Consider the following 27,401-nt stretch of genomic DNA (forward strand, 5'->3'; position numbering starts at 1 on the left):
CACTCTTGATTTCCTGTTTACAGAGTAGATCACAAAATGGCAATATATAAATCCTTTGTCCAACCACACACACTCACGGTCTTAGGGCAGATTAGGATGGGCAAAGAATACACATACAAAGTTTGCAGAAATGATGACGTACCTTCAGAATAGCAGAGTAGCTGGGTGAAGAGAGTCGACGGAGACACAGGTACTGGGCTTCTTTGGTCCAGTAGAACCTATCCCAGGAGCAGCTAGATCGGTACAGGTCAGTGTTGGACTGGTCAGTACTGGATGTGTCCCTGTGGGGAGAGACAAAAGGGCTTTCGATAACCATTACTCAACATTAAGATCAGAGTTCAACTTTGTATAAGGAGTTTTAAATTGTCAACCTATGTAAAATGTAGCTCGGAAGAAAAAAGTAGAAACTAATTAAGACAAATATTTGATCTTGTAATGGTGGAATCAATTAGCATACCATGTACTGTTAATTGGTATGTCTGTGCATGTGTAAGAGTTGCTTCCATCCCTCTCCTTGCCCCAACCTGGGCTCGACCCAGGGACCCTCTGAAAACAACTGCCTCCCACGAAGCATCAGTACCGATTTCTGCAAAAAAGCCGTGGCCCTTGCAGAGCAAGTCTCAGAGCATGTGTGACGTCACAAAATGAAATGCTACTAGCACGCTACTAGCGAGCAATGCTAACTAGCTAGCCATTTCACACCAGTTACACATATACTATAAATACCTTATACATTATTATTGAATGTCATGTGATATGGACATGCAGCGATAAATCATTTGTCTAATGCTATTTATTCTGCCCGTCGAATACAAAAATCATTAAAAATACACAAAAACATTTTAAAAAATTGATTGCATTTGTAAGAGGGCAGTGGAGGGGGGAGGGGACAACAAGGAGAGCCAGTGTAGCTGTAATCTGTTTGCATTTGAGCCAAACATATGCTCTGCTATTTGGCCTTGTGTCAGAAGAGGAATAAATACACCATACAAAAATATAAAAACACAACATGTAAGGTGTAGGTCCCATGTTTCATGAGCTGAATAAAAAAAAATCACACAAAACCCAAATGCACAAAAACAAGATTTTCTGCACAAACTGTCAGAAACCGTCTCAGGGAAGCTCATCTGCATGCTTGTCTTCCTCACCAGGGTCTTGACTGACTGACTGCAGTTCAACGTTGTAACCAGCTTGAGTGGGAAAATGCTCACCTTCGATGGGCACTGGCATGCTGGAGAAGTGTGCTCTTCAAGGATTAATCCCGGTTTCAACAGTACCCGGCAGATGGCCGAAAGCGTGTATGGCATAGTGTTGGTGAGTGGTTTGCTGATGTCAACGTTGTAAATAGAGAGGCGGTGCTGTTATGTGAACACAATTGCATGATAATGCATTGCCCCATGTCGCAAGGATCTGCACACAATTCCTGAAAGCTGAAAATGTTCAAGTTCTTCCATGGCCTGCATACTAACCAGACCTGTCACTCATTGAGCAAGTTTGGGATGCTCTGGATTGACGTATACGACAGTGTGTTTCAGTTCCCAACAATATCCGGTAACTTCACACAGCCATTGAAGAGTGGACAACATTCCACAATCAACAGCCTGATCAACTCTATGCAAAGGAAATGTGTCACACTGCATGAGGCAAATGGTGGTCACACCAGATACTGACTGGGGTTCTGATCCATGCCCCTACCTTTCAAAAAAAGGCATCTGTGACCAACAGATGCACATCTGTATTTCCATTCATGTGAAATACTTAGATTAGGGCCTAATAAATGTATTACAATTTACTGATATTAACTGTAACTTAGTAAAATCTTTGAAATTGTTGCGTTCATATTTTTGTTTTGACTAAATGCTCAGCTCGTGTTGTTTGCCTTTTCAACTGTCTCCCCAAAACCCTGACCCTAGCAGTGTTAAGATGTGCAGGGAAACTACAGGCAAGCTTCTATCAGCATATATTTATTTTTATTTCAATTTTATTTGACTAGGCAAGTCCGTTAAGAACATTTGTATTTACAATAACGACCTACCCTGGCCAAACCCTAACGATGCTGTGCCAAATGTGCGCCGCCCTATGTGACTCCCAATCACGGCCGGTTGTGGTACAGCCTGGAATGAGACTACATAATTAGGAAATCTCCAAACTAAGAATACTGCAATCTATGTATCTTAGGAGAATGATTAAGACCAATGTTGTGTATAGTGAATTACTGATCTACAATGTCCTCAAAAGTGGTCGAGGGATCACACACACAAAACCTCAGTGGGTGAGGGGTCATATAGCACTTTGTGACATGCTGATGTAAAAAGGGCTTTATAAATACATTTGATTGATTGATAAATAAATCAAAACACACACAAACTAAAGAAAGGTTCCATAATGGATCCAGTGAGTGACTGGACTGGGTCAGCTCAGGAGAGCCATGCGACTCACAGGATCTCTGCTACATTCATCTGCTGTGCATCTATAGTCACACTCAAAGCTCTATGACCTGAGCGGGAACTAATGACAACACACATGCTCATGCTGTAGCATGTAGGCTAGAACCATCTGTCTGAAACATCTATACATTCTGGCACACACACACACAATTGATTATTTGTAGTGCAAATGATTCAACTACGTTAGAGGTGCAGTAAATGCGTGTACTTGAATCCACCAGAGTTAAGCTACATGCTACCGACACTAGACCCACATTAATTTCACACCAACACGCTCATCCACCACACCTCAGCTTCACTCACCCTGGGGGTTTCCATCGCTTCCTCCCAGGTGCTAGGAGCTCTCTTTTGTTGAGGGGGACGATCCCCATGGCCGCCTGCATGATGGTAATGAACTTCTTAAACTTCATCTTTGAGCCCTCAGCTGTTTCTTCACTTACACCCCATGCTACTCACAACGGTTCCACTAACATACCTCACTTCCCTCCACAATACTCTAAACCCCTGACTACCATCCCTCTCTCCCACCACTGTGCTCACTGCCGTCACACATACACTGAACCCTGCCCACTAGCTACTACATTTGCGATAATGAGCCCCGTGTCCCCTAACATCAGCTCCGACAGATGTATTTTCCCCCCCAGAGAAAGAAAATTGACAATTACAGCCACATTACAGGCGGTGGGCAGGCCCAGAGGGGATGACAGCAAGTCACTCTTATACAATTCTGGAGATCTCTAAACATTGCACTAATGAAAACGCTGCTGCCAGGATAATTCCGGTACTAAGCCCTGATAGATCATGTATACACCCCGCCCCATTTCCTCATAATCCCCACAGAGAATTAGTCCTCTGGCCATTAACACCCAGAGCCCCCTATCATTACCATCCTCACACACACTTCCATCCTCACACCATACCCTCTCCATCCCCCAACAGATCATTCATCTAGCATGTGACAAACACAACAGGTGTAGTAGACCTTACAGTGAAATGCTTACTTACAAGCCCTTAACCAACAATGCAGTTAAGAAAATATTTTTTTTTTAAAGAGATAAGAAAAACGAATAATTAAAGAGCAGCAGCGAAATAACAATAGCGAGATTATATACAAGGGGGGTACCGGTACAGAGTCAATGTGCGGGGGCACCGGTGTCAAGGTAATATGTACATGTAAGTAGTTATTAAAGTGACTATGCATAGATAATACCAGAGAGTAGCAGCAGCATAGAAGCGAGGTGGGGGGATGAAAATAGTCTGGGTAGGCATTTGATTAGCTGTTCAGGAGTCTTATGGCTTGGGATAGAAGCTGTTTAGAAGCTTCTTGGACCTAGAGACTTGCTTCTCCGGTACTGCTTGCCGTGCGGTAGCAGAGAGAACAGTCTATGACTAGGGTGGCTGGAATCTTTTACAATTATTAGGGCCTTTCTGACACCGCCTGGTATAGAGGTCGTGGATGTCAGGAAGCTTGGCCCTGGTGATGTACTGGGCCGTACACATTACCTCTGTAGTGCCTTGCGGTCAGAGCCCGAGCAGTTGCCATACCAGGCAGTGATGCAACCCTTCAGGACGCTTTCGATGGTGCAGCTGTAGAACCTTTTGAGGATCTGAGGACCCATGCCAAATCTTTTCAGTCTCCTGAGAGGGAATACGTTTTGTCGTGCCCTCTTCACGGCTGTCTTGGTGTGTTTGGACAAGGGTTGCACATTTTGGGGAATATTCAGAGGAGGAAACTTTGTGGGAATTAACGGGAATATATGCAAATTAATATTAATACCATTCAAAAGTAGATGGTTTTTGCATTGGATATATTTACCATATCACATGGAGACAGAAACCTTTTACCTTATCAGTAGACAATTGCAAATGATTAAATCCTTCCAATAGAATTGTTTTTTTTAAATAATAATATTTTACAAATTGAACTTTAAATGAGTTGACTCTTCACATGGGATGATTTCACTGAACAACAAAAGATAATATTGAATGATCCATCACATCTCCCAAAAATGTTTTTAACATACATCTGTAAAATGATAGTCTGGAAACTAAAGCTATGGTTGTCTTCCTCTCAGGGTTCCATGTCTTCTCCCTGGACCTCCTCAATGTCCACCTCTTGAACATCAGACTCCGAGGCCTCATCTTCACTGTCACTTACCAACCTTGTTGAGGATGGCATGTTCCATGTTTGAGGATGGCTTGTTTCTTGTGTGTTCAAAAACAAGGAGCTGTTGTGCTCGGAAGCAGCTGATGTTGGTGGGATTTGGAGGATGATGGAGGCAACAGGGGAAAGAGGCTCAGATCCACAAAGTCCCTTCCACCAGGTGGCTGATGAGATATGTTGGCACGACTGCCATATTGCATCTCCATCCCAAAGCCCTTGCTTGGAAGTGTACTTCGCCAGACTGCCAAGAACCTTGCCCTCATCCAGGCCAAGGTGGCGAGACACAGTAGTGATGACACCATAGGCCTTGTTGATCTCTGCACCAGACAGGATGCTCTAGCCAGCATACTTGGCATCCAACACGTACGCTGCGGCGTGTATGGGCTTCAGGCAGAAATCTTCACGCTTTTTGATGTATTTCAGCACTAGTGAAGTGGGCAGGAGCAACAGTGTTGTGGGCAGGGCAGTACAGATTTCTTCTCTTACATCTGCAAACCGAGTCTGAACATCAGACAGGATGGCATTGTCCACCTCAATCCAAGCAATGGCTACTGCTATAGGTTCCAGGAGTTTCAGGCTGCTTACCACGCTCTCTCAAAATACACTGCTCCAAAAAATAAAGGGAACACTAAAATAACACATCCTAGATCTGAATGAATGAAATATTTTTATTAAATACTTTTTTCTTTACATAGTAGAATGTGCTGACAACAAAATCACACAAATTATTAATGGAAATCAAATGTATCAACCCATGGAGGTCTGGATTTGGAGTCACACTCAAAATTAAAGTGGAAAACCACACTACAGGCTGATCCAACTTTGATGTAATGTCCTTAAAAATAGTCAAAATGAGGCTCAGTAGTGTGTGTGGTCTCCACGTGCCTGTATGACCTCCCTACAACACCTGGGCATGCTCCTGATGAGGTGGCGGATGGTCTCCTGACCTCCCAGACCTGGACTAAAGCATCCGCCAACTCCTGGACAGTCTGTGGTGCAATGTGGCGTTGGTGGATGGAGCGAGACATGATGTCCCAGATGTGCTCAATTAGATTCAGTCTCAAGGGGTCTGAGGATCTCATCTCGGTACCTAATGGCAGTCAGGCTACCTCTGGCGAGCACATGGAGGGCTGTGCGGCCCCCCAAATAAATGCCACCCCACACCATGTCTGACCCACCGCCAAACCGGTCATGCTGGAGGATGTTGCAGGCAGCAGAACGTTCTCTACGGCGTCGCCAGACTCTGTCACGTGCTCAGTGTGAACCTGCTTTCATCTGTGAAGAGCACAGGGCACCAGTGGCGAATTTGCCAATCTCGGTGTTCTCTGGCAAATGACAAACCTCCTGCACGGTGTTGGGCTGTAAGCACAACCCCCACCTGTGGACGTCGGGCCCTCATACCACCCTCATGGAGTCTGTTTCTGACCGTTTGAGCAGACACATGCACATTAGTGGCCTGCTGGAGGTCATTTTGCAGGGCTCTGGCAGTGCTCCTCCTGCTCCTCCTTGCACAAAGGCGGAGGTAGCGGTCCTGCTGCTGGGTTGTTGCCCTCCTACGGCCTCCTCCACGCTCCTGGTAGCGCCTCCATGCTCTGGACACTACGCTGACAGACACAGCAAACCTTCTTGCCACAGCTCACATTGATGTGCCATCCTGGATGAGCTGCACTACCTGAGCCACTTGTGTGGGTTGTAGACTCCGTCTCATGCTACCACTAGAGTGAAAACACCGCCAGCATTCAAAAGTGACCAAAACATCAGCCAGGAAGGATAGGAACTGAGAAGTGGTCTGTGGTCACCCCCTGCAGAACCCCTCCTTTATTGGGGGTGTCTTGCTAATTGCCTATAATTTCCACCTGTTGTCTATTCCATTTGCACAACAGCATGTGAAATTTATTGTCAGTGAGTGTTGCTTTCTAAGTGGACAGTTTGATTTCACAGAAGTGTGATTGACTTGGAGTTACATTGTGTTGTTTAAGTGTTCCCTCTATTTTTTTGAGCAGTGTAGAGGATCCTCTTGATGTGGCTGTCCATATCGGCAGACTGTGATAGACCTTCTCACTTTGCTTGGTGAGGTAAATGTAATGATGTGTTGGAGTCGTGCCTGGCCGTGCAGTCATGAGTGAACAGGGAGTACAAGAGGGGACTGAGCACGCACCCGAGGGGCCCCCGTGTTGAGGATCAGCGTGGAGGATGTGTTATTACCTACCCTCACCACCTGGGGGCGGCTTATCAGGAAGTCCAGGATCCAGTTGCAGAGGGAGGAGTTTAGTTCCAGGGTCCTTTAGTTTAGTGATGAGCTTTGAGGGCACTATGGTGTTGAACGCTGAGCTGTAGTTAATGAATTGCATTCTCACATGTGTTCCGTTTGTCCAGGCGGGAAAGGGCGGTGTGGAGTGCAATAGAGATTGCATCATCTGTGGATCTGTTGGTGCGGTATGCAAATTGGATTGGGTCTAGGGTTTCTGGGATAATGGTGTTGATGTGAGCCATGACCAGCCTTTCAAAGCACTTCATGGCTACTGACGTGAGTGCTACAGGTCGGTAGTCATTTAGGCAGGCTACCTTAGTGTTCTTGGACACAGGGACTATGGTGGCCTGCTTGAAACATGTTTGTGCTGACAAACTGGCAAGTGTCTTCACTATTTCATTCACATGCATGTATGCCCTGTCACCCGCTGACAGTACAGAAATAAATAAATAAATGTATTCAGTGAGCTGCCAGCCAATGCAAACCTCCGGGCAGGAATGATATTCCAGCAGTTTGCATGTCTGGATTACCGCTCTCTGTATGGTTGGTAAATGACAGCAGAAGATTTCACTGCCAGTGAGCAGGGCATAGAAATCCCTGAGCACTCCATGGGCCCCAAACAAGCAGCAAGGCTATAAATAACAGTCTCTTTTATACCCAGTTAGGTAACAAACACATAGAATTAAGCACTTTTAAATTGCTTTGCATTGTGCATCATCCAGACAGCAGGCACAGTCTAAGGGATAAAGAGCATGAATGATGCTACCACTGTGCTGACTGATGACTAGAATTCTAATCTAAAACCTTTACTTTTTCCAAAACAGCTTAATACATAGAATCAAGTTCTTTATAGTAATCTCATGAAATATATTCCTAATATGAATTCATGTAGTCAGTGGCATGTGCACAAGTGTAAAGACAGTGCTCAATACAAAATTGTAACCAACTCGTCGCTATTCTGCCACAAAATTGGAAGAGACAATTAGTCTGTCTGCCTAAAAATAAATATCATAAATGGCTTAAAATGTTTAGTATAAATAAATTTAAAAAAAGTTTCACTTCAAGTCAAAACGTTTGACAGCAATACCGTATAAAATTTAAATCAATTAGGGACAGTTTTTTGATGTCCCAATACCTTGGCATCGGGTCTATAAACTGACATAACACAGAGACATAAAAATTGTATCCACAAGTTCCTCTGACTCTGGGCAAGTAGATAAAGGGCCTCATTGCCAAAATCCCAAAGTATCCCTTTAACTGAGTTAATTCTGCTGTACTTAGTGATTTCTAAATAGGTAGCCATTGAATGTCTACTTGCGAGTTGTTTTATCCCAGTCGGTTTCACTGTGACCCTGCCCTCACCACGTGCAGTATTACTGTAGTATTTTGCTTGATCTGCTTTCACAATGTCCATATGTACAGTGAGCTCCAAAAGTATTGGGACAGTGACATCTTGTTTGTTTTGGGTGTGTACTCCAGCACATTGGATTTTAAATGATAAAATGACTATGAGGTTCAAGTACAAACTGTCAGCATTAGAGGGTATTTTCATCCATATCGGGTGAATCGTTTAGAAATAACAGCACTTTTTGGAGATGGACCCCTTAAATGGGGGTGGGGGGGGGGGACTAAAGTATTGGGACAAATTCACTTAAAATGTGAAGTTAAGGGGCGGCAGGGTAGCCGAGTGGTTAGAGAGTAACCGGAAGGTTGCAAGTTCAAATCCCCGAGCTGACAAGGTACAAATCTGTCGTTCTGCCCCTGAACAAGGTAGTTAACCCACTGTTCCTAGGCCGCCATTGAAAATAAGAATTTGTTCTTAACTGACTTGCCTAGTTAAATAAAGGTAAAATAAAATAAATAAAAGTATTTGGTCCCATTTACCTAGCACGCAATGACTACATCAAGCTTGTGACTCCACAAATTTGTTGGATTGAATGCATGTGCTGTTTGTTTTGGTTGTGTTTCAGATTATTTGGTGCCCAATGGAAATGGATGGTATATAACGTATTGAGTCATATTAGAGTCACTTATTTTGTAAAGAAAAACGTTTTTAAACACTTCTACATTAATGTAGATTCTACCATGATTACGGATAATCCTGAATGAATCAGAAAGTTACAGAGGCATAAACCCCCCCCCCCCCCCCCCCCCCCCCCACACACGTAATGGTGAACGGTTAGCATGTCTTGGGGGTAGGATATTTGCGAGTAACTCTCACTCATCATTACTCACGATTCATTCAGGACTATCCACAATAATTGTAGCATCCACATTAGAGTAGAAGTGTTCAGAAACATATTCTTATTTACAAAAAACGTGACTCCAAAATGAAACACAACCAAAACAAACAGCAAATGTATCCAACAAGGTTGTAGAGTCACAAGCATTGGGTGCTAGGAATACGGGACCAGATAACTAACTTTGGAAAACAGGAGGCCTTTTGATAGGCCATCATTGTAAATAAGAATGTGTTCTTAACTGACTTGCCAAGTTAAAAAGGGTAAATAAATACGAAAATGATTGGTCCCAATACTTTGGGACCCCATAAATGGGGGGACTATGTACAAAATGTGCTGTAATATCTAAACGGTTCACCCGATATGTATGAAAATACTGTCAGATTAAAGCTGACAGTCTGCACTTTAACATAAGTCATTGTATCATTTAAAATTCAAAGTGCTGGAGTACAGAGACAAAACAAAAATGTGTCACTATCCCAATATTTTTGGAGCTCACTGTATTTGGAATGTATATGGCAGAGGGAGACATGTCAATCACAATGAATGAATGAGAGAGACTTCTTGCCTACTGTAATGCAAGCTGGTTTTATAGCATTTTGGATTATTCTGTACGTAAAAACAAGACTAAATTTAGTATGATATGTATTAATCTGTGGGTATGTTACGAAATACAATTTGTATTATATGTTACAAATTTGCAAAACATACAATATGTTATGAATTCTAGCTAGGTGGCTAACATTAGATAGGTTAAATGGTTAAGGTTGGCTAAAAGGGATAGGTGAAAGGTTAATGATAATGCACGGCCCCATGTCATAAGGATCTGTACACAATTCCTTGAAGCTGAAAATGTCCCAGTACTTCCATGGCCTGAATACTCAGCAGACATGTCACCCATTGAGCATATTTGGGATACTCTGGATTGACAGCATGTTCCAGTTCCCAACAATATCCAGCAACTTCGCATAGCCAGTGGGACAACATTCCACGTGCTACAATCAACAGCCTGATCAACTCTATGTGAAGGAGATGTGTCGTGTTGCATGAGGCAAATGGTGGTCACACCAGATACTGATTGGTTCTGATCCTAGACCCTATTTTTTTTCATATCGGCATCTGTGACCAACAGATGGATATCGGTATTCCCAGTGATGGGAAATCCATAGATTAGGGCCTAAAGAATGTATTAGAATTGATGGATTTCCTTATTTATATATTTCTGTACCTTTATTTAACAAGGCAGTTCAGTTAAGAACAAATTCTTATTTTCAATGATTTTTTACCTTGTCAGCCCGAGATTAGATCTTGCAACCTTTCGGTTATTAGTCCAACGCTCTTTTTATTTTACCTTAATTTAACTAGGCAAGTCAGTTAAGAACAAATTCTTATTTTCAATGACGGCCTAGGAATAGTGGGTTCAGGGGCAGAATGACAGATTTGTACCTTGTCAGTTTGGGGATTTGAACTTGCAACCTTCCGGTTACCAGTCCAACGCTCTAACCACTAGGCTACCTGCCACCCCATGAACTGTAACTCAGTAAAAATGCGGAAATTGTTGCATTTATATTTTTGTTCAGGATAAATGGAGTGACTCAGATTTACGTACAGAATAATACAAAATGCTTTGAGACCAGTTTACGTAATGATGTCCCTGAGTAATCACTGAGACAGTCAACATCCCACAGTTGAGAACTAATCTAAGATAAGCGTGCAGTGATTTTAGGAAATGAATGCACGCAGTTAATAAAGCTGAAGCTATCACGATGAATGGTGATGAATCTCATTGTAAAACAAATGCCTAAACCTGCAGCATTCAGAACTGGTCACGACTCCGATCAAAGAAGGCCTCACATTAAAACATACATTCAGTTCTTACAAACATAGTCTGGGCATGCTGACTGAAATAAAGAAATGGAGTAAAAGGAGATATCTCAATATCTCTCTTCTCCACATGGTGTGTAGTGAACCTTATCTCAAATAGATGTTTTAACTGGGATCTGCTATTCTGAATAAGGTCTCAGTGCTTTGGGTAGACATACCCATAGCCCAATAAATGGACAAAAGGAGTCTAACATTACCCCTTACAGTCCAAGGACCTTACATGTTCAACGGTAAGGTCTACACTTGTTTTATTCGGCGCATGTGACGAATGTAGTTTGATTTGATGTTCTGTTAAAAAGGGGAATTGGCTCTGGAAGTCAAAACAGCCAAATACTCTGAGAGCTGGACGGTATACCGTATTTTACGATATACTAGTATTGATGCAGGAACCGTTTTGGGTTTTTTACTTTACCCTCTATAAAACTATTTTAATGTTTGGTTTGTTAAAATGTAATACACTAGGTGTAACGTTCATTTGTATAGTTTACTTCGCTACTTAAGTCATCTCTCTCCATGCCGCTTTTTCCACACAGACCTAGTCCCGCCCCAGCACTCAAGGAGAGCATTTGTTGTTCCACGACTGAGACACTTGTGTTCAGTCTAGCACATGCAACAATGTTGATGACAATGATGCAGTTTTCACTTTGCTTCTTAATATTAATCCACCAGTGTTCTATAAATGACACTATTCATTTGTGTTTCTTACATCTGCAAACAGCTAGTTTGTATTTTCTTAGCAAGTTGGGCCTCAATCGTGTTAGCCGCTAATGCTAATCGCCAGCTAGCTATTAAATGTACTGAGTCAGAGCAAGCGTAATTAGCTATACAGCCTGATAATACCAGTAATGGTGTAGACCTAAATCAGCGTGTTGTTTGTGCAACAATATCTTCTAAATCAAAGCCAAATACGCAAAGAAAGAATGTTAGCTCCTTCATGTAGCTAAGTGAAATCATTCAATGTGGCCAAAGATGATAAGAGTTTCCTAGGGGAACCAATCAACACTGTTTCCTACCCTATCACAATAACTCCTCCCTTGCATTTTCAATCATTGTCATGTCAAACACTATGCAAAGTGCCCACGATTATATTGTAACTAAAAAAATAGAAAAATCATTATAGTTTCATGATCCCAACAGTTCACCTATGTGTTAAAAAATAAGGCCTAGATTTTTTTGCCTATATCATGCAGCCCTTACGTGGCAGTGTGGAAATGATCTCATATGAGTGCAGGAAATTGATGAAAAATTATTTTTGGTTGAAGTTGAATTGAACAGTATAAAACAATCAGAATGGAGAAATACCCACTACTCATAAAGCTATTTATTTAGAGGCTATATTTAGAGGCCTGTGAGCTAGGGCCTCTTTTTAAGGGGAGGCCAATAAAAGCAGTTATAAAACAAATAGTTCAAATTACTCTGCAAGACACCAGTACCCAAAACTATAGCCTAAATTGCAATGCCTACAAGTTGAAGTCCTATTTTATTTGGATATGCCAAAATGAAACATCAAATTGTTAAAATGATAGGCTAAAGACCTTTGAGGAATTTAGAATACACACATGGATTTCAATAAACAAATGGATAAGACTGTTCTATTCTCTTTGATTTAGTTCATATTGCAACTCAGGCAAATGACAGAATTAATGACATACTGAATACTGGAGGATGAACTAAATGTTAAAATGTTGGAATATGAGATGCAGCATTATGCATGCTCTGCACTTTTTCCTGGCTAGTAGGTCTACATTAGGGTATAATGACTATGACTGCATGCCTCTAGAAGGGCATATTCTGAGGCTGAGGGGTGCTTTTCCAAAGGCGCTGCTGCAAGCAGATAACAAGCTCTTCAACTGGGCAGCAGTGTCGCGATGGAGGGAATAGCCTATACGGAACTACCTAAGACCACTGCAACAGAGTTATTGTAAAGTGGGGAATAAGTTTATGCCAGACATCTGTTTAACCTCTCCCTAGTTCATTTCAAAGGCCATATGTTCATGGCCCGATTCATACAAATCATGTAAAATGATTTTAAATTCATATAAACCCCTCCTACAGAATATGCTTTGGCAAGATTTAGTGATGAAATATTTTTTATTTTGACTGGCAAAGACTCCAGTGGTCATACATAATTTATATATTCACCAAATATCTATTATATTCTGTTTCGTTATTCCTGGTATATACTGCTGGTTATGATTACAGACAGAGCCCAGAGAATGGGATGGTGCCATATTGAATTAGTCATATTTTGATTAGTCATATGCATGCATGGGGATGTCCACGTCTGTAGAGATACACCTAGCGGATTGAAAAGTCACTGTTGTAGGCATAATACAGCTAGTGCTATCTAGACTTGGCCAACAAATCCATTACATTAGCAACCTAAATGTGAAGTAAACTCAACTGAGGGGTAATAGAGACTTAACTTTGAAACTTTCCTGACCATTTATTTTTTATTTTGTAAATACTGTTTTCTACTTGTTCGCGTAGCAGTCCTCACAGGCCGTTTGGTGTACATGTTTTGTTGGGGAGATGAAACTGCCAAAGCTCTGAAAGGTATTATTGTACGTCAGAATTGCAAAGCAAGATTTGTTCAAGACTAAAATGTAAGTCCGTAATCGTAACATGGTGTTTGTATGTTCACCGATTCAATTTCACATTGACGATTCATGCATGGCTTTTCTTACTATCCTAAAGATAGCTGCCAAAAGGTTGAACGTACTATCTGGTTCAATACTAATGCTTCCAAAACGTAACGCAAGCAATGCGCGTTAATGTGCATCGGCAAACTCCCCCATACAGAGGAAGCTTTCATCCAAAGACTTGGACCGAGTCATGATCAAGGGCTAGAAACACCCATAGCCACACTCAAAGACACCAGTTAATATTTACAAAATTATAATCTGTATAAAATAGGTTTTGGTTACCCCAAAAAGCAAGAGTGGATGAAGTTGAATAGGTCAACTACTAGACACGAACAAATGGAAATGGTTCAGTAGTAACATTGAGTTGAGGCCTCCTCAGAATGTAGGCCAAATCGTGACGTTTCTGTAACAGAATAACCCTCATGAATGGGCTACAAAGGACAAACACTGAGGCCGCCCAAGCCTGATCAGTTATAATTGTACTATATTTTAAGAAGTTTGATGTTTTACCTTAGAAATAAAGCGCATGTTATGGCTACTGTGAACAATGGTCAATACCCAAATAAGACAAGAGAAGCAAACTGAGAGATTATACACTACGTTACGAAAGGCAATTTCGAAGTTTGACTTACCTAATGAAAATTCTGGATATTTGGTAGTTTGCGATGGAAAACCACAATTAAAATCAGAAAATGATAGTTTACCAGCAGAAGGTGTGTTTTGAGGTAAGAAAAAAGCAGTTCGTTGTGCGGCAATGCTTTGCGTTTCCTGGTTTTTGCAGGTATGGGCGTGGCGTTGAAACTGCAGGTGAGTCACGCACAGTGCTGTAGACTACCACGTGACCATACGTAGGTGAGTTCAGTTCCGCAGAAAGGGCATGAGTCCCCCGTCAAATGTACACTTATATAGCCCACTTTCCGTACGGATGTCCACACTCCCCAGTGAATTGTACAGAAACTGAATGTCAGCTCATTAATATGTAAGGTGAGACAAAGCCGACTCACTCCTGCCAATCACACACTCCTTATAATTCAAAGTAGGGCCTAATCCACACCGAAACTGTATGAATCATACCTGGGAAGTGAAACATAAAAGGAAACTCCTCATCCACTCAACCATTTTTATCTCAACCATTACCATCCTACCGACATGTTATCAATAGGCTACAATTTTGATTCAGTGCTTCTACTTCTGGATTGATTGCTGTTTGGGGTTTAAATAAAAATTTCCCCCCTCAATCTACACACAATAATCTACCCCATAATGACAAAGCGAAAACAGGTTTTTAGAAATGTTGGCAAATGTATTCAAAATAAAAAACACAAATATCTTATTTACGTAAATATTCAGTCCCTTTGCTATGAGACTTGAAATTGAGCTTAGGTGCATCCTGTTTCCATTGATGGTTGTTGAGATGTTTCGACAACTTGATTGGATTCCACCTGTGCTTAAATTCAATTGATTTGGTGCTTCAATTGAAGGTGCTTCAAAACATGACTGAGTAAAGGGTCTGAATACTTAAGTAAATACGATCAGATGTGTATTTTTAATACAAATGCAAAAATTATATTTTTTTTAAAATGTTTTGCTCTGTCATTATGTGATATTGTGTGTAGACTGATGAGGTGTAAAAAAACAAATCAATTTTAGAATAAGGCTGTAATGTAACAAAATGTGGAAAAAGTCAAGAGGTCTGAATACTTTCCGAATGCACTGTATGTTGATAGCCTGTTGTATGTTTCCTTGATGTCAGCTGTTGAGTTTCTGCATTTGAAAATCATGGATGGGTTCATTGTTTTCAAACAGGGTATATTGATAGCATTGGCCTGCAATGTCCATAGAAGATTGTAATAGTGAGATTCCCTGATGTGTTAAAATGTAGTGGTCTCCAAACTGTGATCGATGGAAGCCTTTTGAATTTTCCTGTGCATCTCCAGATAATGAAAACAACTTTTGAAGCCACAACAGCCCATTCTTAAGGCGTGACCCAGGAGGACTTGGCTGTGAATCACCAGGGCCCAGTTTTTCTAAGATTATCTATCTGAATTTCAGTTATCGGATAGAATAAAAAAATTACACAGGTATGTTGATAGCCTTGATAGAATTAATAGAACGGGAGTCCCCATTCAAACCCATGTTTTTTAAACTCACATGAACAGATAAAATGTATATATTTTCTATGTTTAGTTTTCACTGAAAAAGCTTCTATATGGAATATTGATAGCGTTTGCATCTATCGTAACATAATCCTCGATGAGGAAAGAAATAGAGATCAGTAATTCTATACACATTGTGCCCCCTATTGATCATTTATGGGCATGGCAATGATAGAGAGTTTAGAGACGGAAACATACAATGCTACGGCATTAAATCTGATTTTATTTGACAGACAAATATTTCTAGAAGACTAATTATTTTAAAATACAATATACATATTATGCCAACTGTACATTTAAAAAAAAATCTTGAAATACATAATTTTAAAACAAATAAAATGTGCAATCATGCCTGATCATTAATGGGCCTACACCTATATGAAATGCATTAGAAAATGTGTGATCATGAAAGGAAGACACTTCTTGATATGGCATAATCACATGTCTTTAGCTACATAACATAGGCCTTCGAATGTATTCTTTCACCATGGCATTGTTTTACAATCTTGACTAATTCAATGCATGGAACATTGATTGGCAATTAAGGGCTCAGACACACCGATAGCATTTGCTGGCCAAGAGTAGGACTATTTAGCACGTCTGAATGTACTTTGCAAAACAACTGCGAATCAATTTTACATGTAGAATCGGCAGAAATGTTTTGGCAGTCAAACATGTACAGCGGGTGGTCCCTAAAACACAGCGTGCTGAACGATTGGTAGACGAATGCTAGAACCACATTCGCTGCGATGTGTGCAAGCCTTAAATCCCCAGTACATTGTGTGTTCCCTGGTGTCCAAGGTCTAGATTGTGATATGACTTAATGGGTTGATTTCGGGAGTCTCAAAAGTATGTCATGTAACTAAAGCATTTGCTCAATACAGTATTTTCTTGTACTATTCTAGATTTATTTTAATTAAACTCTATATCTTTATGCATGTATATATATATATTTTTAATGCTTCCTATTTAATCAAATAACATTTACAGATTACATTTTTTCAGGAATCCAGCCTCAGAGATTTAAACATTGTCATTAGTGACAAATAGAGCTTTGCTAGAGAAGCATTGAATAAAAGTGATTTGGCATGTTCCACAAGGTGACTGTTGCTAGTAATCTCCATTCGAAAACCTCAGGATTGTCCCTGATTTTAAAGTAGCAGCAAAGTGTACGGTAGCAGGAGAAAGGTGCTTTACAGTGCAGGTCATGACTTCAAAAGGCAGGACAGTCTGTATTGGAGCACTGTCATAATAGCGTTTTTATGTGCAGTTGATGCTTAAAGAGATCATTATCTATTTAGTGATGCTGTGGGAAGGGACTTTTCATCTTCTTCCACCCGTCTTCACTAGAACATAAGAGGTTGAGAATCAGAGATGTAACAGAGGAGATGTTGGAGATGTCTTAGATTACCAAACAAACAGGGATTTCACAGAGAGGATTGGTAATAGAGAAGAACAAAAAACAATGCTGATGACGTCAGAGACAGACATTGAAAAGGACATATGGGAAATGCCTAAATACATCTTAGTGATGTCCTACATAGGAGCTAAGTTAGCAATGATGTCACAGAGCGACATAATCAGTGACCTTACAAAGGGCATGGAATATTTATGATATCATAGAGACAAGCAGAAGTGATGATGTCATAGACACTATTAAACAGATATAGACTCCTAACTAAATGCATAGTGTATCTTGTACACCCACCAAGTAGACATTGCGTAGAGTCTGGACTGCCCTGGGTATGGGGAGAGGGGACCGTGTCATCCAGGGCCACATTTGCACTGGAGTCACAATGGTTATCACTGAGGAGACAGTGGGAAGAGTTACAATGGACAACAAAGATACATAACTCCATCACTGTCTAACAGAACAAACTGTTGGTTCCATCAAGGGGTGAGCCTTGAAAGGTATAAGGGTGCTAAGGTGGATAAGGAGTGGGTGAGGTCTGGTGTATATGAAGTGGTGCGGTGTACAATCAGGGTGAGGACCCACTGGGCACACCGCATCATTTCAACATGGAAATTTGGGTATTATTTGGTTAAGACGTTGACCATTGAGATTTCAACCTTTATTCAGTCACTCAAAAAGACAGCCAGATGTTTGTTAAATTCCCAATGTGTTATCACTATGCTTTCAACCATTTAAAACTACAAAATTCAAATGGGAATACAATGTCAGATATTGTTTATTTATACAACAACTTAATGTGTGATCACTGTGCTTAATCTAATAGCACAACCAAATGACCTGGATTGCAGTTGAGATTACATTAAAAGTACATAGTGCAAGTGATCAATGATATTTGAGATTCTGCACAGATTATTATAGCAATTGTGAAGATCTCCACAGACCTGCTGTTACGTGCGTCGTCTTGAAAATGACCGGACCAAGGTGCAGCGTTGTGAGCATACATTTCTTTATTTCTTAAATGTCGCCAACAAAACAACAAAAACTAACTAACTAAATAGTATAATTGATGATATGACTTATTGCCTTCAGAAAGTATTCACACCCCCCAACTGTGTTACAGCCTGAATTTAAAATTGATTACATTTAGTTTTTTTTGTCGCTGGCCTACACACAATAACGGCAAAGTCGAATTATGTACTCAACCCCTATGTTATGGCAAACCTAAATAAGTTCAGCACTAAACGTGTGCTTAATACCCCTGAGTCAATTAGATATTTCTGTATTTAATTTTCAATACATTTACAAACATTTCTAAAAACATGTTTTCACTGTCATTCTGGGGTATTGTTTGTAGATCGTGAGAAAACAAATCTATTTAATCCATTATGAATTCAGGCTGTAACAAAATGTGGTATGAATATTTTCTGAAGGCACCGTATAGTATTTACTCTGTTAAACCTACGCTTTGGAATGACTTCGATAGAAACAGTGAATATAGAGAAGAGATCTCTCAATAATTGTTCTCATGATAACACATTGGTAGTAATCAGTGATAAATATCAAAGCTAGGCTGGGCTTGGTTAAAACCCTGGATGGGAGACCAAATCAATAGTAGTAGATCAATTCTCTAGTAGGAAGTGCTGCCCAGCCTATTTTTATCTTTTTCTGACAGTGGATTTTACATTGGAGATCTGGCGTTGTTTCAAATGTACAAATTCAACATATTTTATACACAGTTTGTCTATGTTGAAAATTGGTTACAAATATCACATACGTAATCTGGTGGTTGAAATTTCACCCTCAAAACAACAGTTAACTTTTTTCAAATCCAATGTATTTTCCATGTAGATTCCATGTCAAAATAAATTGACAAAAGACACTGAAACAATGTTGACTCAACCAGTTTGTGCTAAGTGGTGAAGGTGTAAAGATTTAATGTGCAGTCGACACTGTACCTATTCTCCAGGTGCTCCTCAAAGTGCTCCTCAAGGTCTTTCTTGATCTTCTCAAGAGTGGAGAAGGATGAGGAAACAGCCTGATTTAAACATTTCGGAAGTAGGACTAGGTCAGAGTGCTTGGAGGAACTCATTACTGTTGAACAAAACAGAGAAATACAAAAAAACGTCAAATGATAAAGCAGAGAGTGCATGGCGTGTGTACAGGCATGGCGTGTGTACAGGCATGGCGTGTGTACAGGCATGGCGTGTGTACAGGCATGGCGTGTGTACAGGCCCAATAGACACAACCCACAATCTTTTTTTTTTATATAAAGGGTGACTACATTGTCCGCCCAGGCTCTCCATGCTTTGGGCCTTTCTCTCGTCCTTCTTCTCCTCCTTTTGGGGGGACAGTACCTCCTGGGAGGCTGACCTCATCGCATGGATGGAGCTCCTCTTCCTCTTGGAGGATGCTCCTCTTAGAGCTGAGAGAGAGTGGGAGAGAGATAAACAGAGAGCATTAGTGAAATTACGAAGAAAAGGAATGGGGAAATATACAGTGCCTTGCGAAAGTATTCGGCCCCCTTGAACTTTGCGACCTTTTGCCACATTTCAGGCTTCAAACATAAAGATATAAAACTGTATTTTTTTGTGAAGAATCAACAACAAGTGGGACACAATCATGAAGTGGAACGACATTTATTGGATATTTCAAACTTTTTTAACAAATCAAAAACTGAAAAATTGGGCGTGCAAAATTATTCAGCCCCCTTAAGTTAATACTTTGTAGCGCCACCTTTTGCTGCGATTACAGCTGTAAGTCGCATGGGGTATGTCTCTATGAGTTTTACACATCGAGAGACTGACATTTTTTCTCATTCCTCCTTGCAAAACAGCTCGAGCTCAGTGAGGTTGGATGGAGAGCATTTGTGAACAGCAGTTTTCAGTTCTTTCCACAGATTCTCGATTGGATTCAGGTCTGGACTTTGACTTGGCCATTCTAACACCTGGATATGTTTATTTTTGAACCATTCCATTGTAGATTTTGCTTTATGTTTTGGATCATTGTCTTGTTGGAAGACAAATCTCCGTCCCAGTCTCAGGTCTTTTGCAGACTCCATCAGGTTTTCTTCCAGAATGGTCCTGTATTTGGCTCCATCCATCTTCCCATCAATTTTAACCATCTTCCCTGTCCCTGCTGAAGAAAAGCAGGCCCAAACCATGATGCTGCCACCACCATGTTTGACAGTGGGGATGGTGTGTTCAGCTGTGTTGCTTTTACGCCAAACATAACGTTTGCATTGTTGCCAGAAAGTTCAATTTTGGTTTCATCTGACCAGAGCACCTTCTTCCACATGTTTGGTGTGTCTCCCAGGTGGCTTGTGGCAAACTTTAAACGACACTTTTTATGGATATCTTTAAGAAATGGCTTTCTTCTTGCCACTCTTCCATAAAGGCCAGATTTGTGCAATATACGTCTGATTGTTGTCCTATGGACAGAGTCTCCCACCTCAGCTGTAGATCTCTGCAGTTCATCCAGAGTGATAATGGGCCTCTTGGCTGCATCTCTGATCAGTCTTCTCCTTGTATGAGCTGAAAGTTTAGAGGGACGGCCAGGTCTTGGTAGATTTGCAGTGGTCTGATACTCCTTCCATTTCAATATTATCGCTTGCACAGTGCTCCTTGGGATGTTTAAAGCTTGGGAAATCTTTTTGTATCCAAATCCGGCTTTAAACTTCTTCACAACAGTATCTCGGACCTGCCTGGTGTGTTCCTTGTTCTTCATGATGCTCTCTGCGCTTTTGACGGACCTCTGAGACTATCACAGTGCAGGTGCATTTATACGGAGACTTGATTACACACAGGTGGATTGTATTTATCATCATTAGTCATTTAGGTCATTGGATCATTCAGAGATCCTCACTGAACTTCTGGAGAGAGTTTGCTGCACTGAAAGTAAAGCGGCTGAATAATTTTGCACGCCCAATTTTTCAGTTTTTGATTTGTTAAAAAAGTTTGAAATATCCAATAAATGTCGTTCCACTTCATGATTGTGTCCCACTTGTTGTTGATTCTTCACAAAAAATACAGTTTTATATCTTTATGTTTGAAGCCTGAAATGTGGCAAAAGGTCGCAAAGTTCAAGGGGGCCGAATACTTTCGCAAGGCACTGTATAAGGTCACATTGAGGATGTTTAAGTGAAAGAGGTCACTTACGACGGATATTTTTGAATACAGTGCCGCCCATGAACTTCAAAAATCTGTCTGCATAGAAACCGGGCCTGTGAACTGACACTGTATCCTGAAACACAAAGATACACAGGTGTCCGGCCGCTATGAGAGCAAAATGGAATATGAATACAATCACACACACACACTGTAGCCTACCCCATCATGTACGAGGGCTTTCCAGGAGTGCTCCACCTTCTTGATGAACCTTAAAAAGAAGTACAGGTGTTACAAAGATCATTTATGTTTTGTGTAACATTGATACGTTTGTCTTGATGGAAATGACGACAGTGGTTCCACAAAAAGTCCTCACCGGTAGGACTGGAGGATGTCAATGATCCCTAAGAAGATCAGCAGCTTCTCATCTTTGTGTTTAGCTGGAATTCCACCCATTCTAATGGATAAAAAAAATGAATTTACATCTCACACAGCTTCTATGCAGTGTGTGACTGAATTATGGTGTGAATAATACAATGCACTAATGTTTACAATGACTCATTGTGAAGTCAGTGATATGTCATTGGTGAAAGGGCCTTATGAAGGTGAATGCTCTCTCACGTGTCATCTTCGGCCACTGGCTCTGCAACCTTGCCGTCCCCTTGGATGGACTCCAGGGCGGTGGAGTAGAGGACCCTCTGGCCATTGAGGCGCTTACTGTCCGCCCTGGCCCCCCTGTCCAGACACTTCTTGTCCTGCACATGCACCCCCAGCAGGAGGCTGTAGTCCATGATCTTAAAGCTCTCCAGGACCTGACCGTCACATGACCACACAATCCACACACAGACACATTAAGATGACAGGAACATAAAAGGCCACATGACCAAAGCAAACATGACAACTTTTTTTTCCCCACTTAAATTCTCAACAATCCTCTTAACTGACCACTCCACGTGACATTCAACAACCACCCATGCTGAAAGTCCTGTCAAACTAGCCACCAAAGATGGATTAGCAAACCAAACACACTTAAACCTCTAGCCTTCTGACCAATGTTCCCTCTATTTTTTTCTCAGAAACCACTTTACAAAATAAAATGTATTATTATTATCATGCCATTATTACAGAGAATCAGACAAATTATGCTACGCTCTGCCTATTGGCTACTTAGCTAATTCAAGACCGTCTTAAAATACAGAACTTCCCCTTTAAGACATTTTTTAAAAACTCTTTACCTGACTGGCTTTTCAAAGATGGCTAGAAATGCACACATTTTGTGCTCGTTGGAAGCAGCCACTCCCCTATTGTTTACTAGAAATGAGCTATAACTGGGCTAATAACTCACCAACTAGCAAAGAATATGAACAAATCTGCACACCTGGCTACATGCAGCTGTCACTGTTCTCAAAACAAGCAAATCTACTCGCCACCGCTCATACTGTAGTCTAAACAAAGTCCAGTTCAAAGTGAATGGTACAGATCCATATATGGCAATGGCTATTTGCATATAGGCCTACTGCAGCTCTGATTGGTTATGGTGGGAAGGCCCTAGGTGGTTAGGTGGGGAAATGGAGACTGTGCTTGAATCTGAAAGTGCGGGATAATGAATGGAAAATAGTGAAATCAAAGAATGGAACAAAACGAGCAAAAGCTATAGTAGAAGACCGGCCCAATAGTTTCATTTGGGAAATCCATTTGTAATATCGAGGACTGTGAAGAAAGCAGTGGGAAAGGTGGATTCAATCAAGGTGACTTGTTTTGGTTAATTGTGTCGAAGAACAGAAGCGTGCACTGCATCTGGCAAAATTGCCCACGTCAGCCCACGTATTGCTCTTCAGAGCAGGGCGCCAGCCAAAGGAGTTATAGCTGGAGTCTCGTTGGATATAGAAGACGAGTAACTTAGTCAGATAATCCCAGGTGTGGTCAGTGCACGTCACCTGACCCCTACGGTAAATGGAAGGAAAGAGATAAACCTATTATTGTTGTTTGAGGGGACTACCTGAACATGTGAAGCTATGTACAGTATGTGGTGAGAGATATGTACGATATGCAGTGAGAGCATTTGTGTCCAAACCATTACAGTGTGGGAATTGTAAAGGATATGGGCACATGTGAAATGTTTGCAGACGGGAGAAGTATGCTATTGAAGAATCGGTGAATGGAAAATGTTGCAACTGTGGTGGGGATCATACTCTGGACTTTCTTGAGTGCCCTGTTAGGGTGAAGGAGGTTCGAGGTGTCAAGGATCAGAGCTGTGTACCGGTTGAAGAGAGTCAAAGGTCAAGAGGCAACAGTGTTGAAGATATGGCGGTGGATGCATCGCAACCAGTTGTTAGTGTTTTAAGTAAATCGAGTGATCTGGATACACTCATTGTAAAGAATATGGATTTTGTGGCATTTATAGCCACAGTGATTAATTGTACAGCACAATTGTCATTTTATCTGCAGCCGATACGTTTTTGGAGTGCTGAAGCACTGCAAGGACTAATGTCTCTAGGAAATGTCCCGCCCTCACAGGAGTCTTCTGAACCTGTGTAGGGACCTGATTAGAATGAGTGTTTTACAGAAAAGCAGGTTGATTTTGTTAATTTATTTTTTGATAGTTTGTACGATATTTGATTTATTTTTACCCACATTATTTCCTTTTTTGGGATTCTTATTATGCACCTGCACAGTAGGTGGCGGAATGCACATCTAATTGTTGAGAATGCCATCATACCATAGAAGAAGATTGGTTATGGCGCACCGGTCTGTGTACGTGGCTAATATTGCATTGATTCAATCACAATTCCCACAGTAGAGCGAAATGTTGATAGTGCTAACTCAAGGGGAAAACTGTAGAAAATTGAGTGAAGTTCAATCTCGTGCACAGCTTAGAGGGAACATTGCTTCTGACCATCACTGATGTGACACAATAACTCCTCTAAACAAAGGCCTTAACAATGCCTGAGTTAGCTTACAGTGCTGCTGCCTACCTACCACATGTCCAGTTCCTCTGTTGAGTAATAATGCAGTCATTCAGAAGGGCTCAATGGTGATGGAGAAGAGGCCAGTCATCCTTATGTAACATGATTGCCAATGAGGGTTCAAAGTTCAATGAGAAATATCCAACCAAATGCTATTGAAGGAACTAAAATGTCCCTCTAACAACACACACTTGACTAGCCTTCATGTTTTGAATATTCAATACCAATAAGTAAGTGAATCTACTGCAAGCGGCCTCACCCTGCAGTCCCTCTGCAGTGTCTTCATTAAGGCACTGTACATGTCGCCATCAAAGTGCAGGCCCTCAAGCATCTCCTGGAAGTCCAGGTCTTTGAAGGTCGGTGAGAACTTGGCGCGTTCCTTGCACGAGGCGTGGCGTTTGTAAGTGGAGCCCTTCAGGTCGTATTTGTAGTGCATCTGGAGGGCCCTGGGCAACACGTTGTTCATCACCACCAGGCGGATGTTGACCCCGGCACACTGGATGCAGTACAGGCCATAGAACTTAGGTAGCAGTGTCCTCAGGTTCTGATTCAGATTCTGAAATGAAACAAGATGGAAAAAGAGATACATTTGAGAATAGTTCACACGCTGCCAACATTTAAATTAAACTTTAAAATATTTGAATAAGAATATCCTGAAGGCACTAGAACTGATAGGAGTTGCCCTATTTATTATGCCAGGAATGGTGTTTGTGTTAAGGGAGGGGCTCACCATGTAGTAACCAGGAAGGAGTTTCTGCAGGAACTCAGCCTCTTTATGTTGCACTGTCTTAATGATGAACTCATCGTCGCTGGTCAGGTAGAACCAGGAACTGCTGGCCCCGGGGTTGGACAGCTCGATTAGAGGCTCATTACAGATGGAGTACTGGAATTCATACAGGAAGAGCCAATAGCATGAATTCATATTGACAGGACAGCAACATGGAAGTTTTCAAATAACAAAACAAACCCAATGGGCAAAAACTGTTTGAATCAACATTGTTTCGAAGTAATTTCAAACCAAAAATGTAAATGTGATGACGTTGAATTAACGTAGAAAACTGATTGGATTTGAAAAAAGGCATCAACGTAAGGGAATTGTAGTTTTTTCACCCAACTTTTAAACTAAATCCAATGACATGGTGAAATGTTTTGTTGATTTCACATTGAATTCACATTAGTTGACAACTCAAATGTAAATCCAAACTAGACAATGAAATGACATATGTGCCCAGTGTGAACACTGTGCTCTTACTTATAGATCAGACAACTCTAATGGGGTGTATTACTACATGATTGTGTGCTGTATTATCAAAGAAGCACATGGTGTGTAGGAGTGTTTTCTGTAAAGGGCTTTCCACACTAACCAGGTAGTCATCTGCTTTGATGCCAAAGAGCTCCCTAAAGTAGCGGAAGGCGAGAGGGGCGTAGGTTTTGAGGCGGAAGTCTGGGAAGTGGTGCGCTGGGGTCATGTTGCTCCCCTCACTGACAACACAAGCGTTATCACACAAACAGATCAGTGTTATCAGTGTACAACAGCAGCCCTATACATCCATATACAGTGGGGCAAAAAAGTATTTAGTCAGCCACCAATTGTGCAAGTTCTCCCACTTAAAAAGATGATAGAGGCCTGTAATTTTCATCATAGGTACACCTCAACTATGACAGACAAAATGAGAAAAAAAATCTAGAAAATCACATTGTAGGATTTTTAATGATTTTTTTTGCAAATTATGGTGGAAAATAAGTATTTGGTCAATAACAAAAGTTTATCTCAATACTTTGTTATATACCCTTTGTTGGCAATGACAAGGTCAAACGTTTTCTGTAAGTCTTCACAAGGTTTTCACACACTGTTGCTGGTATTTTGGCCCATTCCTCCATGCAGATCTCCTCTAGAGCAGTGATGTTTTGGGGCTGTTGCTGGGCAACACGGACTTTCAACTCCCTCCAAAGATTTTCTATGGGGGTTGAGATCTGGAGACTGGCTAGGCCACTCCAGGACCTTGAAATGCTTCTTACGAAGCCACTCCTTCGTTTCCCGGGCGGTGTGTTTGGGATCATTGTCATGCTGAAAGACCCAGCCACGTTTCATCTTCAATGCCCTTGCTGATGGAAGGAGGTTTTCACTCAAAATCTCACAATACATGGCCCCATTCATTCTTTCCTTTACACGGATCAGTCATCCTGATCCCTTTGCAGAAAAACAGCCCAAAGCATGATGTTTCCACCCCCATGCTTCACAGTAGGTATGGTGTTCTTTGGATGCAACTCAGCATTCTTTGTCCTCCAAACACGACGAGTTGAGTTTTTACCAAAAAGTTATATTTTGGTTTCATCTGACCATATGACATTCTCCCAATCTTCTTCTGGATCATCCAAATGCTCTCTAGCAAACTTCAGACGGGCCTGGACATGTACTGGCTTAAGCAGGGGGACACGTCTGGCACTGCAGGATTTGAGTCCCTGGCGGCGTAGTGTGTTACTGATGGTAGGCTTTGTTACTTTGGTCCCAGCTCTCTGCAGGTCATTCACTAGGTCCCCCCGTGTGGTTCTGCGATTTTTGCTCACCGTTCTTGTGATCATTTTGACCCCATTGGGTGAGATCTTGCGTGGAGCCCCAGATAGAGGGAGATTATCAGTGGTCTTGTATGTCTTCCATTTCCTAATAATTGCTCCCACAGTTGATTTCTTCAAACCAAGCTGCTTACCTATTGCAGATTCAGTCTTCCCAGCCTGGTGCAGGTCTACAATTTTGTTTCTGGTGTCCTTTGATAGCTCTTTGTTCTTGGCCATAGTGGAGTTTGGAATGTGACTGTTTGAGGTTGTGGACAGGTGTCTTTTATACGGACAACAAGTTCAAACAGGTGCTATTAATACAGGTAACGAGTGGAGGACAGAGGAGCCTCTTAAAGAAGAAGTTACAGATCTGTGAGAGCTAGAAATTGTGCTTGTTTGTAGGTGACCAAATACTTATTTTCCACCATAATTTGCAAATAAATTCATAAAAAATCCAACAATGTGATTTTCTGGATTTTGTTTCTCATTTTGTCTGTCATAGTTGAAGTGTACCTATGATGAAAATTACAGGCCTCTCTCATCTTTTTAAGTGGGAGAACTTGCACAATTGGTGG

The 27,401-nt window shown here is 41.3% G+C and overlaps 2 protein-coding genes across 3 annotated transcripts in view; both read right to left on the bottom strand.

The window, feature by feature from the left end:
• Positions 1-14,590, bottom strand: part of tjp2a (tight junction protein 2a (zona occludens 2)) — a 35,458-nt gene extending 20,868 nt beyond the window's left edge. The window contains exons 1-2 of one of the 2 annotated variants that reach the window (XM_021590854.3): positions 14,264-14,590; positions 143-281 (exon numbers count right to left, since the gene is read on the bottom strand). The gene's annotated coding sequence lies outside the window, so the exon portion shown is untranslated. The remainder of the gene's footprint in view (positions 1-142; positions 282-14,263) is intronic. The other variant, XM_036967845.2, reaches the window with a different exon arrangement.
• Positions 14,591-16,673: 2,083 nt separating this feature from the next.
• LOC110509762 (phosphatidylinositol 4-phosphate 5-kinase type-1 beta) lies at positions 16,674-25,851 on the bottom strand. The gene is made up of 11 exons (XM_090226960.1): positions 25,635-25,851; positions 25,001-25,153; positions 24,530-24,826; positions 21,926-22,116; positions 21,681-21,761; positions 21,527-21,575; positions 21,356-21,440; positions 19,483-19,623; positions 19,157-19,292; positions 17,496-17,593; positions 16,674-17,133 (listed from the first exon to the last, which is right to left on the bottom strand). The coding sequence occupies exons 1-11, from the start codon at positions 25,737-25,739 to the stop codon at positions 17,111-17,113; spliced, it is 1,359 nt and encodes a 452-aa protein (XP_090083086.1). The 5' UTR covers positions 25,740-25,851; the 3' UTR covers positions 16,674-17,110.
• Between the last annotated feature and the right edge of the window lie 1,550 nt (positions 25,852-27,401).

This window comes from Oncorhynchus mykiss, chromosome 29, assembly GCF_057628025.1.
Source record: "Oncorhynchus mykiss isolate SJ-2025 chromosome 29, ASM5762802v1, whole genome shotgun sequence".
In the NCBI taxonomy this organism is placed as follows: domain Eukaryota; kingdom Metazoa; phylum Chordata; class Actinopteri; order Salmoniformes; family Salmonidae; genus Oncorhynchus; species Oncorhynchus mykiss.